The sequence below is a fragment of the Cimex lectularius genome, unplaced genomic scaffold (assembly GCF_000648675.2).
Source record: "Cimex lectularius strain Harlan isolate CLEC.00 unplaced genomic scaffold, Clec_2.1 scaffold46, whole genome shotgun sequence".
Taxonomy (NCBI): Eukaryota; Metazoa; Arthropoda; class Insecta; order Hemiptera; family Cimicidae; genus Cimex; species Cimex lectularius.
In genome coordinates this window covers 1,161,009-1,179,283 of record NW_019392654.1, presented here as the reverse complement: position 1 = coordinate 1,179,283, position 18,275 = coordinate 1,161,009, and the positions used below count along the sequence as shown (strand labels likewise).

Below are 18,275 nucleotides of genomic sequence, written 5' to 3'. Positions count from 1 at the left end.
TATTAGGTCCTATGCAGAACAACATGGCACTAAGAATGCAACTCTGTGGCACTCCATTTTCTTGGATAAATTCTTTAGATTCAGCTGTCCCGCATCTCACAATAAAATGTCTATCAGATAGAAAATTTACAATAAATTTTAGGACATTACCATTAATACCCATTTTAATAAGTTAGTTTATTATTAATCATCTCCATGTTTGATCGAATGCATTTTCTAGATCTAGGAAAACAGCTAGGGCTCTGTCGCCATTATTACATGCATTCAGAATGTCAAACTCTAAACCAACTATATTATCGTTTTTTTTTTTTTTTTTTTTTTTTTTAATAGGCAAAAAACCAGCAAGGGCTATCATTGCCTTTATGTAGCTATGTGTGCGTATGTGTTCAGTGGTATGTGTGTGTGTGTGTATGTGGATTCGTATGTGTGTCAGTTCTGGGGAGCGCTTACAGCCAGCCGAATTTTGTTGCTTATGTTATTTGTATGTTAATGTAGTGTTCTTGTTATATATAGTTGTATAGTTTTATTTTTTTAAGATACCCGATGACTTTATCAACCATTTGCTGCTTATCCTGTAGGAGTTGTTTAAGTGGGAGGTGTAAGGAAGATGTGTAAAACCATTGGCAGTTCCTTGGGGGGCACAAGATGTGTTCGATGGTTAGGCGTTCACCACATAGGCAGACAGGAGATGAACCCGTGTGTTATTCTTGTGTGTCTAATTCTGAGTCGGCAGATGATAACCTCTTCCCTCCTATTCGTTTGATAGGACAAGTGTAGATCTTCCCTTTCTGAAACCACTTTGCCAAGAAGGCAATAAATTATTTGAATCAAGAAACCACTGGATTTGATTATCTATTAATTTTTCTAATAGTTTGTACAATGTATAAGTCATTGAAATGAGTCTATAACTAGTTACTAAGAGGGGGATTTATCTTCTGTTTTGGAGGCAATAGAAAATGTCTTTATCCCTTCCAAGAATTTTTCTTTTTTCAACTTTTCCTAAAGCTTTTCGTGTTGTCCCGTTTACCTATCCTGTTTTGCTCTATTAAAAAGTTTTCTAGTTTTAGTTCTCAGACTATTGAGTTCATCATTCCACCATAAGACATCTCTGTTTGTCCCTTTGGTTGTTAATGCTCTTCTGTCAACTTCAGTACTCTTGTGACGAAACGAAACTGTGTTGAGACATCGTCGATATTCTTGTTGTGTTTGTACTTGGGGTATTGTGTACAGTACTACTTACTAGTAGAAGTAGTACAGTCTACACTAATACAGCGAATGTACACTAGTCACTTTAGTTTCAGTTTTGCATACCCGTGATTTTTTCCTTGCATATTTATCATGAAATCTTTTAAGTATTGATTAAGTTGATTGTTTGTTTTTACCAAGGAAACATGGTAGCTAAAAACTCAACCTGCTTTTTCTCTCTTTGTAAGTATTACCGGAAGAATCCCAATATATACTTTTGTTGATGTAAACAACTGATTCAGGAGAAATCTTATTCGCGGTTAACGTTTTTCATTTGATTTATGAATTCGTCTTATGAAATAAATATAATGCAAACAATATACATATATATTTTTTAAATAATAAAAGTTAAAAATGTAGTTTCATTTCGAGATTTTAATCAAGAACGATGGAATCATTTTAATCATATCATTTTCATTAATTTGTAATGTTAAATTTTGGTACATTAACATTACAATGCGATTTTTGTTAGATTCTCTTAGCCGAGACAATTAGATTTTCATTCAATTAATTTTTTTTGAAACAATTGGTTTGGTACAAAATTATACTTTTCACAATCGTGTAATATTTTAATAAAATACCATCCGTTGGTATTATTGTTAATTTGTTTTAAAAATATATTTCCATAAAATATTAAATTTGAGATGATTTCTATGTTAATCGATTTTACATATAAATGACTTTTTGCTAGTACTTTGTTTAAATATAAATCGTAATCACCAATTTCTATCAGTTGTACATTTAAACTCGATTTAATTTTACTCAGTTTTAAATATATAAATAATGTATAAAATAAACAATAAGCGATTTATTGATATAATTCTTACACACACCTGTTTATCACAAAAGTGCTGAGGTCTCTTACATTATTTTAATTCTTCTTGTCTGTGGACTTCTTTACGACTTGGACTGTCTGTGGCTTTTGGCAATTGCTTATTGCGTTTTTTGTAGTCATATTTAATTTACCATAATTAAAATGGGGATTTTCCAATATTAGTTGATTTCAATAAAGCTATGAGATGTTCTACTTTGAGACATTACGGCGAGTTAAAAAAAATGAAATGAAATGTTTTCATATTTTCAAAATAACAATGGACAGCCATAATTGAGAGGAGTCGTATTTTCTCTTTACCTAATGTAAATCATTATAAAAGTAAAGCTGTGTTGAAGTTGTAAATAAATGGTGCATTTAATTTAATAACTACACTTAAGTAAACGAAAAATGCACTAAATAACTTAAATTGATATGTTGACTAATAAATACTACAATATAAATTATAATAAGCTTTTTCCATATTTATAGGCATTTTTACGTAATTCATAAAAAATAAAAAACACCTAATTAGGACCATTCAAGTGCTGAAAAGTTTCTTTGCCAGAGATATTTAGTTTTACAAAATATTTAAATATGATTTCTCGTGAGAAATTTAACTTCTGGATTACACAGCCAACAATATTTTAAATTGTCAGGGTCATATTGAAATGGTACAAACTTACCTACACCCCTGAACACAACTTCACTACCTACTTTATGCAATTAGGAGGTAAATTGCTTTTTAGATAATGATTATTCGGAAATCGTGAGATGTGGTCTGGTTTGACGAAGGTTTTAGAAAAACATTTTCTTTGTCGTGCCAACTTTTCGATCTTTATTGAGATCATCTTCAGGGCCTGGGATTTACAAACATTGTTTAAATTTAACAAATACGTGTAGGTCACTAATCACCACACATTTTTAGATAATGTTGAATCTCTGCTAGATTGAACTTCAGACCTTTATAAGTTCAATAAGAATAGCATTCATTAACGTTTCTCTTGAAATCTTTTTTGTACTCTACTTGATCACAGCCAATAATCTTATTAAGAATATAATTCCACATATTATTTAATTTAATTTACTTGATCTTCATGAACTAATTTACTAATTTCTACATAATTGTAATTTAATGGTCCAGGAGTAGTAATAATGGTACCTACAGTAGCAGTAAGTAGTAATTTAAATAATTATTTGATGAAAAATCGAAATAGTCTTTTTCCAGAGGATCAAAATAGAACGAACCCCAAACTTAGTACTGTAACGACCTATGGCTCTGATAACCGTATTAAATGATCACAGTTTATAACAAAATGTATATTATTTTTCTATGAAGAGCTGCCAAGTAGTATTTAAACCCTGTTTAACTTATTTAGATAGTTTATAATATATGTTTACCAAAAGATAATTTAGAAGTAAGAGTTACACCCAAGTAAACTTATTAACTATTTCTATTTGAGCAGTCCAGAAATGTAATTTCTGTAATGACATTGAATTTGAATAAAATTCAGTGAAGTTATGAATTTTTAAGTGAAACACTGAAAAATGGCTAGCAAAAATTTGCCCAGCTAATCCAACCCAAAAATGACTANATCTATATATATATATATATATATATATACATATATGTACATATATATATATGTAATATTATATATATATATATATATATCATTTTTATTTTCTTATCCATATCCTCCTTAATAGGCAGGTACAAAATATCCTAATATTTTTATAATAATACTTAAATACATACCCAGTGAAGGCAGTATGCCATATTATAATATATATAATATTACATGATATTATTTGCATATCGTGGGATGCGATCTCCAAATAATCATTAATTAACGGTCACTAAATACCACACATTACTCACTACATAAAATGTATGATGTGTATTATATTTTTTTATGACTCCTAGGTCTATTGGCAAGAATGCATGACCGTGTATCTGATATTTTTGACCTAGTATCATCGAAAACAGTTTCATTTAAATCTGTGATTTGGCCAGGGAGGGTGGTGGCACACACACCTACACCCCTTCAAATGCCGAGTAAAACGTTGTCAGTAGAGACATTCAAAAGATCTGTCTCTCCCCAGCTCATCTTGCTGCTGGCGCATTGGACCACCTGAGTTGGAGCTCTTGACACAAATTTCTGGGACGAAAATGACCCCCTTGGTAGTTCCTATCATAAAAAGAAAAACATTTTTAATTTAGATTAATATACATTATTATTAATTTCATTATGAAAGTGGAAAACAAAAGCCTGTTGTCTCTTTTAATGTTTTTTATTTATTTTTTGATAGCCGAGGTCTTTGTTAGGTACTGCAGCTTAATATTGAAATATGCAATTGCGCTTTAAGGGTAACACAAGAAAAGTAAATACTTTAACAAAAAAATTAAATAATTTCTTATCATTGAGATGTTATTCATTGTACCATTAATGTATTATTAGTTTGAAAATATACTTACATTTTCTATACTAAAAAAATGAAGAATCATTCTTAATTTTTCATTTTTTTTCCAGATTTTTTTCCAGCAGAAGAAGATTAATTAATATTTAAATAAATTTTTAAGAAGATATATTGGTATTTAAATAATACAGTTGTACTTCATAACACTAATAGACGAAAATGACATCTGCAGAATCAAATTTGTCTATTGGTTCAAATTGTGAATTCAGTGATGTAGATTCCATAAATTGTAAAAAACAAAATCAATTTGATGTAGAAGAAAAGGTATTTTTGTGTAACGATTGTGATTATAAATGTACATCTTCTCAATCTCTAAAAGTTCATATGATGAGGCATACCGGTGAAAAACCTTATGTCTGTACTGAGTGTGATTATGCTAGTATCACTAGTAGTTCTTTGAAAATTCACATGATGAGACATACCGGGGAAAAACCATATAAGTGTAAATTGTGCAGTTATAAGTGCAGAACATCACAGTCTCTAAAAATCCATAAAATGTTGCATACTGGTGAAAAACCATTTCAATGTACATTGTGTGATTACAGTTGTTCCAGGACTCAACTTTTAAAGAACCACATGTTATCACATTCTGAAGAAAAACCTTTTTCTTGTGAGCATTGTGACTACAAATGTAAAACCAACAAGGCATTAAAAATTCATATGTATACACACAACGGAATAAAACCTTACGTCTGTCATGATTGCAGTTATCGTTGTACATCTTCCCAAAGTTTAAAAACACATAGAATGAAGCATACTGGAGAAAAGCCTTATACATGCTCATATTGTGAATATAGATGTACAACTTCGCATTCACTTAAAACCCATATGATGGTACATACCGGTGAAAAACCTCATGTGTGCATGTATTGTGATTACAGAAGTATATCATCTCAATATATGAAAACACACATTTTGAGACATACAGGAGAAAAGCCGTTTTCATGTTTGCAGTGTAATTATAGATGCATTTCTTCCCAGTCTTTACGCAGTCATATGATGACCCATACAGATGAGAAACGTTTTGCATGCACTTTATGCGATTACAAATGTAAAGTTGCTCAATCTTTAAAAACCCATTTGATGACGCATACAGGTGAAAAGCCTTATTCATGTTCGGAATGTGACTACAAATGCATATCAGCGCAAGGTTTGAAAAGCCATAAAAAATCAAAACATGTTGATAGAAAACCATTGTTATGCAGCAAATGTCCTTATGCATGTACAAGTCAACTAAGAATGAAGTCCCACATGTTGAAGCACACCGGAACAAAGCCATTTGTCTGTTCTCAATGTGATTTCAAAACCATGTTTATAAAATCATGGCAAAAACATACCATGCTTCATAAAAATGGGGAGAAACCATATGCTTGTACTGAGTGTGATTACACTAGTGCAACAAGATATCAACTTCAATCGCACTTATTAGTACATTCTAATCATAAACCTTTTTCGTGCCCTCTCTGTGAATATAAATGCAAAACTAGCCATTCTTTGAAAATTCACATGGTTGTGCATACCGGTGAAAAGCCTTATAACTGTTCATACTGTGATTACCGAGGAACAACTTCTCAGGCTTTAAAAATTCACACAATGACACACACAGGAGAAAAACCTTATGGTTGTAATGTATGCAGCTACAGAACTAGGTCATCCAACTCCCTCAAATCACACATGAGAACTCATACAGGAGAGAAGCCTTATACCTGTACTGAATGTAGTTACCGAACTTCTACAGCACAGGGATTAAAGTCTCACATAATGACTCACACAGGGGAAAAACCCTATGCCTGTGCAGAATGTGGCAACCGTTTTACAACTTCAAATTCTCTTAAAATTCATATTTTCACCCATACTGGAGAAAAACCTTTCACTTGTGATGAATGTGATTACAAGACAACATCTTCACAATCTTTAAAAACTCACATGCTGACCCACACCGGAGAAAAACCTTTTGCTTGCACAGAATGTGACTATAGATGTGCAGCATCTCAAGCTTTAAAGAGACATATGAGGAAACACACAGGAGAAAAACCGTTTGCTTGCTCAGAATGTGAGTACCGGGGAACAAATGCACAATATTTAAAAATTCACAGAATGATTCATACAGGTGAAAAGCCTTATGCTTGCCAGGAATGTAATTATAGATGTTCTACTTCTTATACACTAAAAAAGCATATAATGATACACACAGGAGAAAAGCCTTTCCTTTGTTCTGAATGTGATTACTCATGCACTTCATCTCAATCGCTGAAAATTCATCGAATGACTCATACAGGAGAAAAGCCGTTTTCATGTACAAAATGTACTTATACATGTACAACTTCCCAAAGTTTGAAAAGTCATATGGGTATTCATTCTGACGAAAAACCGTATGTCTGTTTGGAATGTGGCTATAAATGTAGATTACTGAAAAGTCTGAAAGTTCATATAAAAACCCACAAGGGAGAAAAACCATATACTTGTGAAGAGTGTGACTACACATGTGCTGTTTCTTATGTTATGAAAATGCATATGATGACTCATACTGGAGAAAAACCTCATGCTTGCCCTAAATGTGATTATAAAACCTCTGTCAGATACTCGTTGAAATTACATATGATGATACATACAGGTGAAAAGCCGTATGCTTGTACTGAATGTGATTATAAAAGCAGATTTCCACAATCCATAAGAAGACACAAATCAATAAAACACCCTGAGTTAAAGCCTTTTATGTGTGTTGAGTGTGGTTATAAATGTTCTTATGCCCATGCATTGAAAAGGCATTTGTGGTCTCATTCGTCATATAAACCTTACTCATGTACTGAATGCGGTTACACATGTTCCATAGCTAAAAGTTTAATTCGTCATATTCAGACTCATGATATTGATAATTATTTATGTACAGAGTGTGATTTTGAAGGGAAATCTAAGGAACATTTAAAACAACACATAAAAGAACATAACAATTTTCTCTCCTGCGCTGTATGTGATTTTAAAAGTTCACGAAAATTTATTATGAAAAAACATATGTTATCACACAAACTTGACAATCCATTTATGTGTATGGAATGTGATTACCAGTCATTTGAAAAAGAGAGTCTAAAGAACCATTTAAAAAGTGTTCATCCAAGGGAAAAATCAATTTCTTGTGTTTTTGGTGACACACAACCCTCTTCAACGGAGAAAAATTTACCAGAGCATTCAGATCAGATTACATAAAATATCTTTATCAGGTTTTCACACCATAAAGATTTTTTTTGTTATTGTTTTAGTAAAAGTGCCATTTGGAGAGTTTAGAGTAAAAAATATTACACATAAACAAGAAATGGAAAGTAAAAAAAAAATGTATAAATATGTATGTATTGCTTAACTTAGGATCTTGTTTAGAATACCAATTCTATGTGCTAAAACTTGTGTTCATGTTTATGTCTGTTCTCATATTGGGTTATTGCACACATTTTGCTATTCTAATTTTTTGTTTTAAGGCTTAATTCTCTGTTTGTTGTTAGACTGATTAGCTTTGTATACTATATTGTGATAAGTTCACTGAAACTAGGGTTGTTACTTAAATTTTAAGTGTTACAAAATATGATATGTATAATCAACTGTTTTTATCTATAACTAATTTTAAGAAAGATATGGAATATTCTGGTCACGAAAGATATGGAATATTCTGGTCGATAAGACGTCTGGAAATCGACTAAGTAAACAGACTTATATTTATATCAATTTTTATTTTATTGTACTTAATTTTTTTTTGTATATTATATATACTTTTCAATATGAAAATTAGTTTTTATCTTATAGAAAACCTTTTCCTCCTATAAGTGCTACTATACACTTCATTTTATTTTACAAAAGAAGTTTTGTAGTTGAGTGTCAATATATCTAAAGAAAAGCATGCAAGTGATAGCATAAGATGTTTAACTACCTATATAATGTTGAAAAAACCTATATTGTTTACAAGCATTACCACTATTTTGCCAGGTATGTTTGGACTGACTACTGAAGATGGCAGACCAAAATAATCTGAGACAATCAAACCAATGTCAGTGTGAGAGAGGTAATTTGCTAGTGAATAAAAATATTTGAAAAACTAATTAAGGTTTTTATCTTGACTAAAAACCTTAATTAATTGTATGTTATTAATTGGTCAAGCGGACCACGAAACTAATGAATTTGAAAAACTGTTTGAAACCCAGATAAAACTTTTTTTCAATACAGTATATTGTAAGTATAGTTCTTTTAATTGATTTATCAATTTATTAAAACTGTTTGATACACAGTTCCAATTTATGTGCTGTTTGTAAGTTTGAATGTTTGGTTCCTAACTACTGTATCACTAAATAGCCCATGTGAATTACAGTGTAACATAACCCATGAAATTTAAAAAAAAACAGACAATAAATGATCAGAGTTGTTTTTCTAGGTGGTTATAATACAATTTTTAACAATAAAAAAAGCACAATTGTCTTTATTTTCTCTATTGACAATTACAATCATGGTCGGTCTGACTGAGAAATGGGATCAGAACCAAAACCAAACCATTTGGAATAGATATGCAACTAGTTATGTAAGAATAGGGGTAAAAATAGATTATGAGGGAACCCTCAAAGCGAATTGTTTGTTTATTGAACTTTTAATCACACCAAGACTAAATCAGTGTAACATGTTTAAGTATTACTTTGCAATTAAAAAGTGACCCCTTTTAAATCGTAGAATGCCAGAAAAGTTTTAAAAAGCTTTAAACCACTTAGCAATTAAATTTGTTACTTTCAGCAAACCTCCCCATCATTTTATCCACTAACAGTTAAGTCACAGTTTTGTACTTTTTTTAGTACTTACACATCAGTATTCCCAAAAATTGTCTACTTGTGTAGTTCTGCGACAGACTGGAGACTGCAGAAATACGTATTGCAAAATAAGAATACAGAGGTTTTGTCTTTTTTCCCTCTCCAGGGAATAAATCAACGATGATAACCTTTATTAACAAGAGTAAGTACAAGTAGTTACTTTACATTTGATTCATCACTCCTTTAAAACTTTAGCCTTATCCTTCAGAATTGCGAAGTCGAAACTAGAATATGTTTCCCCGGGAAGTACATTCTGTTGCCTCGCTGGCTTGTTTCAGGTCTATAGCATTTGAGCTTGTAAAAACAACATGAATCAAGTATATATTATGTTGTTCAAACAATACAAATACATCAAATAAATACATGTCCATACATCCTCTCTTACAAATTAATCTAAATCTGTGAATCATTGGTTAAAAAAAAAACTTCAGAAAAATAGAATGCTGAGGTTACCAGGGACAATTTTGTTTCACTTTATCAGGCATTATATTATAAAATTGTATGGACCATTAATTACAACCATTTTCACATTTTTTTAGGTTAATCCTCTTATGTAATATTTTATCAGGATTTCTTGTTTCATAACTATGTACATCTTTGTAGTTTAGTTTGTCAAGTGTATCTTCATTTAAAGCTACACATCACACACTCTAATATCTCTAATCTCAAAACAAGGTTGTGTGATTAACTTTATAAAAATATTCTTTGCAGCAATCTCAAAAATTTACATGGATTAAAATTTTCAAGACTTTTCGTTGTTGTTTGAAGACAAGTTTTGAATGGCCCCAGACCATTGGTGCATGCCATATGAATTTGTAAGCAAGAATAATATACATTGAGCAATGCTTCATGCTTTCAACTGCCAACTTGTCTGAAAGTGCCTAAACTGCCTAATAACTCTGGGAAAGCAAAACAAGATTATCTTAAAGTGGGTTCCTGGACATGAAGGCAAAGAAGAAAATAAACAGGCTGATCAATTAGCCAAAAAAGGGTAACCCTCTCACCACCTTGGTAAACCACAACACAGTACTGTAGAAATTAAGATGAAATTGTAAAAATGGATTGAGAAAGAAAAACTCAAATACCCCGTTTGAGGCAAGCCAAGAGATTTATAAACATCTCAAAATTTAAGGCAAAAGGACTCCTCTCTCCCTAAACAGGCAGATTGTGAGGATAATTATATGCCTCTATACCTTAACTATCACCTTAAGGAGTAAGGCTGGGACGGAAACGTGCTAGCTCTGTCAGGAGAAACCAGAGATACCTACACATATCCTTTGTGAATGTAGTGTTAGATGTCTATGGTACAGCCACTTCGGCAGGACATTTTTCATACCGAAGGAGATCCATGAAGAGGCCCCACGGAAAGTGCTCAGTTTTACAAGTAAAAGCACACTTCCCCACATATATGGCTATAAGCTGTAGGGGCTCCATGATAGACCTGTTTAGTTCGTAGTGGAGGAAAGAATTGTCTTCTGCACCAACTCCCCAAAAACCCTTTTAAAAAATCTTCATTAGAGACATTACATTTTAAGCTTATTAATAAATACAAGTGTTTAAGATCGTTTCTTTTACCTTTTTGTTCTGCTTTCTTTCATAATGTGGTTTCATCGTTTGATTGTAAATAATTCATATTTTAAAGAATATATTATTGTCTATTATATATATATATTTATTTATTTTATTATTATTATTTTTTTTAATGAGGGCATTTCAACTACAAGGTTATATGTATCCTCGGGGTGCCGGTATTTTTGAAATACACCACATTTATATGCCTGGACCTTTACCTGACAGTGATAAGCGCGGTGTTGAAGCCACCGTTGTGGCCACCGACGCCCCCTTGAATATTTTATTATTATTGCTATTATTATTATTTTACTATGTTTATAAAACTAAATTTATTTCTAAAATAGGTATTTAAAATAAATAAAATAATAAAAACTGTAAACTCACCGCTGACTGATTACAATGGTATGAATTTTCGATATATCTCTTAATTCTGTTGCGTTGGAACAAGAAAATCAGATCATTTAATTTAGATCAAAAAGTTGCTTTCTATATTCTTGTCATTTCCATTATTATTTTTTATTCATATATATATTTTTTTTAGTTGAAATTAAAAAAAAAAAAAAGTACGGGCACATGTGAGTTGTACGTAACCTTCGCGTTATTTTCCCGTGAGGTTGTAACCCGCCACTTGTTGATGGTGAGGCGTTATTATTGTTAAAACAAAAATAATTGTTTAAATACTGACCTCGAGATTTTGTGGCTTTTTTTTCAAATTCTGTAAGCTTATTAAATTAAATTTCACAAAATCCAAATAGATTGTCTACAAAAAAATATATATTTTTATACATACACTATACATTTATAATATTATATTGATAAATAATTTTTTAAACTGACAGTCATTGACATTAATAACCATTGGACATAATTAAAAGAATCGTGTTTTGCAAAACAAAATATTTAAAATTCTGTTATTAATATGAAAATTATACTCTAGTTATAACTGTTGATACCTACTGCAGCCTCTTCACAATTGACATTTGTATTGTATGATAATGCATTGAAGGAATTGCATTTTTACATATACACTAACAATTATATAATTACTTGTTTTACATATAATTACAATTATAATACATTTAATTTGAAAGTTATAAATTCACATTACTGTACCTGATTTCCAGAGATACATAAACATATTTCATGACTCAAATTCCCATTTACAAATTAAATGTAAAAAAAGTAAATAAATAAGAATTTTAAAAAGTAATGTCACAAGAGAGATTTATAAAATAAGAACTTTAACTGCTAGAACAAAACTTGTTTTCAGAACATTCATAGTTTTAAATTGTTTATGTAAAGAGGCAGTAGGCGTAGGCCCTCCATACACGGGTCAACTTACGCTCGATGCGATGCAACTTTTGTCTCAACTCTCTTTCCTGTGCAAGTATGTAGGCAACTCGACACAGTGCACTGAAAAAAATCAAGCTAGTTGCATGTTATGGTTAGTATTGCATGAGTCTTCGAACATATCATTTGTACATGAGGCGGAAAAGCATCCTGACTTGTTTAATTATACGCTCCCTGCTTATTCCGCAAAGGACACAATGGCGAAGGCTTGGAATGAGGTTTTTTTATGAGTTTTACAAATTATTTCAACCTCTTGTATGTTTAATGATTTATAGATATAAAAAATATTAGAACTTTCGCAATGAACAAAAAAGTAAATAAATATATTATGTGATATACATATATTTATATTAGATTAGATTATATAGGAACCGGCCTTTTTATGACCTAGGCATCCACCAGTATTCGTCTATTGTACACCTCGATTTTTTTTTTTTTTTTAATCTAGAGCCTAACCATCCCTTAAGGCTTTGAATGTGACTCCAAAGCTTTTTCAAGGACTCCCTGGGCATCCTTAAGGCCCTGGGTTTTCTTCTCCCAGGATTAGGAATCTCAGCTGAAGAACGGAGCCTTCGAATCATTAGAGGAGGTCTTTGCTGTTTCTTCTTCTTGGCAATATCTACTCAGACTTGTTTCTGCCATTCCAAAGTCTGCATTATCCAGTTAGCCGTCCAACTATTATTCTAGTTCTACACATCCTAGATTTAGTAGTGCTGCCATTACTTTCTCAGATGGTCCTTTGATAAACTTTTTTGCATGCCTCTGAGTGGGGCTACATTCCCATAATATATTTATATACATAATGTGCATTCAATTATTTTTCTTCTGCGGCTAAATCAGTTATTGATTGTGCAGATATACCCATTCTTTTCTTCACCTCCTTTTCATTTGAAGAATATGCCAATGTCCTCTTCATCGCTTGAACCACTCATTATATCCCTCTTTACAAAACCCACTTATGTGGTGAGAACCCTCCTGGCAAAATACGAGTAGACTGAACAAAAATTTATCTGTGTATAAAAACCCTCACGTTTAGATTGAGCCGAGGTTGCATTGCAGCTGCATCGAGTTCAAGTTGAGTCGACCCATGTGTGGAGGGCCTTAGGCTCAATAAATGAACCACCACATTTTGATAAAATACATTAACAAAATGGACCACAATGAGCCAATTTAAAGTTATTATATGACATAAGTGCAGATCTTATACATAATGTAGTTGTTATCATGGTGGGAGTCTCTTAAAATCAATTACTTTTTCATTTATTTCAGGCATACATTTGATTTGGGCATTTTTCTCACATTATGTTACTAAAATGGATAACAAATATGTAAACTCTAAGGTAATTTTTTACTTATCAATATTTTATCATTACATAATTATTAAATTATAATTACAGGATGCCTCATTAAAGGATTTAAATTGATTGTTATGTTTCCGGGCATTTAGGCGGCAGACAAGAAAATTCCAATGGTCATATTATATAGCGACATGCAAACTGAAGTAGAGGATGATTTAATTTCAGTTATTTATTTTTGCCGAAAATGTCCATACAGAGCAAATTATGTAGCTGAACTGAAAGCGCATATTAATAAGAAGCACAGGACTCCAGAAATAAACGAATCCTTTATAGTTTATCCCTGCAACGATTGCTCTTTTTCAGCAACAAATCCAAATGAGTTAAGGGCACATCTGTTGATTCACAGTGAAGACAACGTCTGCATAGACTGTGGATTCAGGACGTCTGATAAAAATGAACTGTGCAATCATGTATTCAATGAACATTGTTACAATTGCATGGAATGCTTATTCACATGTGACAGCGATGTGAGTTTAAGATCTCATATATCAAAATTTCATTTTGCAAAAGTGTATTCTTGCAGTGAATGTTCGTTTACAGTTTTGGAAGAAAAAGAATTTATGAAACATGTAAGTATACATTTTGCTTGGTTGAATAACCTTTCTAAGAATGACATTTTGAAACATTCTGAAAATAATTATACATCAGTGAAATTAGTTGAATTGGAGAAATACAGAAAATCTCATCTGAAAAAACCTTACTCATGTGTAGAATGTGACTTTACCTGTCTTAAAGAGCCAGAATTACGATATCACATAAAAAAGCACATAACAACGTTTTACTGTAAAAAATGCCCTTATTTCTCGACTAATGAATTCACTTACCAAGAACACAGGAGAACTCATATTAGACATAAATGCCCAGAGTGTGTCGAAGTCTTTAAAGAATTTTATGATTTACAAGTTCACATCTCTTTACATAACATTGTTGAAAAAGACTATTGTTGTGTGGAATGTGGCCATGAGTTTAGAAATAATTCAGCTCTCAAAAATCACTTACTGTCACATTCTGATGTAAAATACAATTGTTCGAAATGTGGGTTCTCAACAAAATATAAGAATAATTATGATTTACATGTTAGAAATAATTGCAAATCTAAGACCAAATCAGACAAGTCCTACTCGAAATGTTATGTTAAAAAAAAAAGACAAGTCAGTATCGGCAAATTGGATTCAAACTTTAAAAGTACAGTAGTAGAGGGATTTAAATGTAACAAATGTGATTTGTTATTTGACAATATGGATGCTCTAAAAATGCATACAAAGAATAAACATTTGACGGATGCTATTTGTAAAATTTGTGGCTTGCAATGTACTAATAAAGGGGCCATGGCTGCCCATGTAAAATATAAGCATTCAAATATTAAAAAAATCAACCAAGACCTAATGCAAAGAAAAACAACATAATAGTAATAAATAAGGTATCATTGATAACAAATAAATTGTAGTTAAACATCAAACAAGTTTGAATGTGTATTGTTCCCTGGCTTGAAACAGGAATGTTAATGAAGCACATGAAAATGTGCCAAGCATGTTTCTAATGAGAAACAGGAAATGTTGAGTATTAGATTATGTCTCACACTTAGATTCACATGCAAAAATTATTTAAAAAATGCAAATATAATCAATGTGGTGTTAAATTGATTATATGTATCTATGCGTGCATAGATTAAAAGTATATCAGAGCCACAAAAATGGTTACTCTTGTTGCTCTCAACCTTTTATGAACTAAGTGAAACTAAGAGTTGGTGATATTTTCATGTAGTTTCAATATACATAGATGTCCTAGCACATTGTAATGCAAAGATTTGATTTTATAAGTCTTATAAGCATTACTTTAAAAGGAGTTAAGATTTACAATTAGAAGTTATTTTACAAATTACTTTGGACATGTTTATTTTATTTTTATTACTTAATTTAATTTGTTCTGTGTATGTTTCACATTTTACATTAATAAATGTTCAAAAATTGTTTATTCATTTATATAGAATTTGTAGTCTCTTTGAATTTGAGAACATTTATATAGAAGTTGTGGTCTCTTTTAAATTGGCTTACATTTTAATTTTTCTCTTTTTTAAATTAAAGGATTTATGTTATCTTTGATTTGTATAAAAGTTGGTAACAAGTTTATCACCAATAAATTGTTCATTTTGTGTTTATTCTGTACAATATCATCTATTTTTAAAGTAATTGAGTAAAACAAAACTGAACATTTATAATAAATAAACGATCTAAAACGCTACTGCAGAAATTTTTTATTTTTTTCAGTTGTTTGCAAAACAACCAAAAAAATTAATGTTTTTTTTGTGTAACCACTCTTCATTAAACATTTTTATATGTACTTACCTTTTCAATAACATAACACCTCATTTTGGTATAATTCAGTTATTTAGTATAGAATTTTGTTACTAATTAAATTAAAAATACTTCTCTCTCACTCAAAAAAAAAAAAAAAAAAAAAAAATATTACAAAATAAACTTTAAAATCTTTAATAGGTTGTGTTACCTCCTCTTTCTCTTATTATACACTCCAATCTTCTTGGTATGCTTTTAATTAAGCCTTTAACCATGTCTTGAGCAATTCCGTGCCAAATTTCAACTAATGCAACTTTCAGCTCAGCTAAGGTTGCAGGAGGTTCGTTAACTTGTTTTACCCAACATTTAAGCTACCAAAAGTGCTCAATGGAGTTCAAATCAGGGTTTCTGGCAGTGTGAATATTGACCCTTGGCGGCGACATGTCATCTTATATAAACTGGAATCGCTCGCCAATAACAGGTGCAAACAGCACCACATATTCCTTAAGAATTGTCTGTCACATATAATTGTGCATTAAGTGACAACTTTAAAAATGTATAACTCTGTTTTTGCCTCCAAAGAAATTCCACCCTACACCATAACTGAATCACCTCCTAACAGAGCTCTTCTAAACGTTGCATTGGATGTAGTGCTCTCCAGCTGCAGTTCCTTGACAATTTTTCAAAAATTATTTTGCCCATTGTAGTTGTATAGCACCGACAAGAAACCTGACAAAAGTTCTTAAGTCCTGCTTTCTTTTATGTTATATTATGCTTTATGAAATTACTTTTTTTATTCGTATTTTGAAAGGATTTTCTTTAATTACCTATGTCAATTAGTGGAGAAGGGTTTCAAGAACAGAATTCCTGGTTTATAAAATGATAAACCTGGGTTTTTGCCTTCCATTCATCTGCAAACCATTAAGGGATTTTTGGTATCCTTTTTTCTTTTTCATTTCACATGTTTCACTTTTGCGACTTTTGACATTATTTTTTTAGGTGTGTATAACCTTAAAATACAAATGCACTATAATAAAAATAAATTGCATAAATTGTGGATAAGTATGGAAGTCAGGGTTGAGTAAATTTAGAATAGTAATTCAAGTTGACATCAGAGGTTCACCACCAATTTGAAGATGTGAAATTAGACACGTCCCTCCCAGTTGTTCTTATGAGTTAAGCCAATATGGACCAAGCTCATGACACCGAGAGTGCTGATCTCAGCGTATTTATTCAATTCGACTTGCACACTTATTCTCAATTCGTACAGTAATTATACTCCACAGGAAGTTTAATAGTAATCCACCTTCCAGTCATCAGTTAGATAGTATAGTTTTTCATCATCTCACTTTTCCTAGATCTAGGTTCAGGTGTGGTTGACCTATAATCATGTCAAAATATAGGTACAACATATCACCCACATTATCTCAGGGCTGGAAATTAGATTCTTTGAGATTCGATGATGGAACCTTAATTGTGGATTTGAAGTACACTTGTATTCTGTTTGGTACCACCTTTTTGCAATCATATTTATTAGTTATTTAAAAAATAAATAAAACATGATGTAACCTTTATTCAAAATATACTATTTTTATCTATTGTCATATTACTTTATTATTAAGAACTTACTAAGCATTCTCTGAGTTATATAAGGTCAAATTTCCTTAAATTATTCTATCATAGGGATCAGAGAAGTACTTCGGGGGCATCGGTGGTCACAACGGTTTAGGCATTCTTACAACCTTGTAGTTGAAATGCCCTTCAAAAATTCCAGCATAGAAGTTAATTTCTGCCGTACAGGAGGGCTTAACGGCCAACTACTTGTAGGGTGTGGCAGACAAGGAATCAAACTACTTTATAACAACCACTTCTTTCATACTATTTTCAATTAAAAAGGCACGGGCTATGCCGGAGTTTGAACCAAGGACTGGTAATTTGGCAAATACAAGTTGGACGCTCTAGTCCCTACCACTCTCCTGCATAGCATAAGGTGAGCTTATATTAAGTGGTATAAATTTTACTTAATTATCTTCCTCCCCATGATGTAAACAATCAATCATCACAATCAAACATGAGATTAGTTAATTTATTGGAAATCAGTAGTGTTAAATAGATTACTTATTTTCTAAGTTTCTTGGGCGTCGGTGGACGCAACGGTTTAGGCGTTGACACAGCGATCAAGTGTTTCTCCATTGTACATTACATATTGCTTGTAAGTTATCAACCATACTTCGCAATGCTTAGTTAAGTTGAATTAAATAATTGATCATTATTACTACAACATTAACTAACACAAGTTATATTTCCAACAATAAAATAATATCAA

The 18,275-nt window shown here is 31.5% G+C and overlaps 1 protein-coding gene and 1 long non-coding RNA gene across 7 annotated transcripts; one reads left to right on the top strand and one right to left on the bottom strand.

Annotated features, from left to right (window-relative positions):
- Positions 1-996: 996 nt before the first annotated feature.
- LOC106672880 (zinc finger protein 709-like) lies at positions 997-15,864 on the top strand. Of its 6 annotated transcripts, XM_014404661.2 has the most exons (4): positions 997-1,428; positions 8,510-8,585; positions 13,567-13,637; positions 13,745-15,864. In XM_014404661.2, exons 2-4 carry the CDS (start codon positions 8,534-8,536, stop codon positions 15,059-15,061), a joined length of 1,440 nt encoding a protein of 479 aa, XP_014260147.1. In that variant the 5' UTR covers positions 997-1,428; positions 8,510-8,533; the 3' UTR covers positions 15,062-15,864. The 6 variants fall into 6 exon arrangements, with proteins under 6 accessions (XP_014260147.1, XP_014260146.1, XP_024080345.1 ...); XM_024224577.1 differs by lacking the exons at positions 997-1,428; positions 8,510-8,585 and adding an exon at positions 11,331-11,349 and having other exon boundaries at positions 13,695-15,864; XM_014404662.2 differs by lacking the exons at positions 997-1,428; positions 8,510-8,585 and adding an exon at positions 11,514-11,584.
- On the bottom strand, positions 10,465-11,063 carry LOC112126142. Its single transcript, XR_002909787.1, has 2 exons — positions 10,951-11,063; positions 10,465-10,872 (listed from the first exon to the last, which is right to left on the bottom strand). It is a non-coding gene; the product is annotated as an uncharacterized LOC112126142 (long non-coding RNA).
- Positions 15,865-18,275: the final 2,411 nt, after the last annotated feature.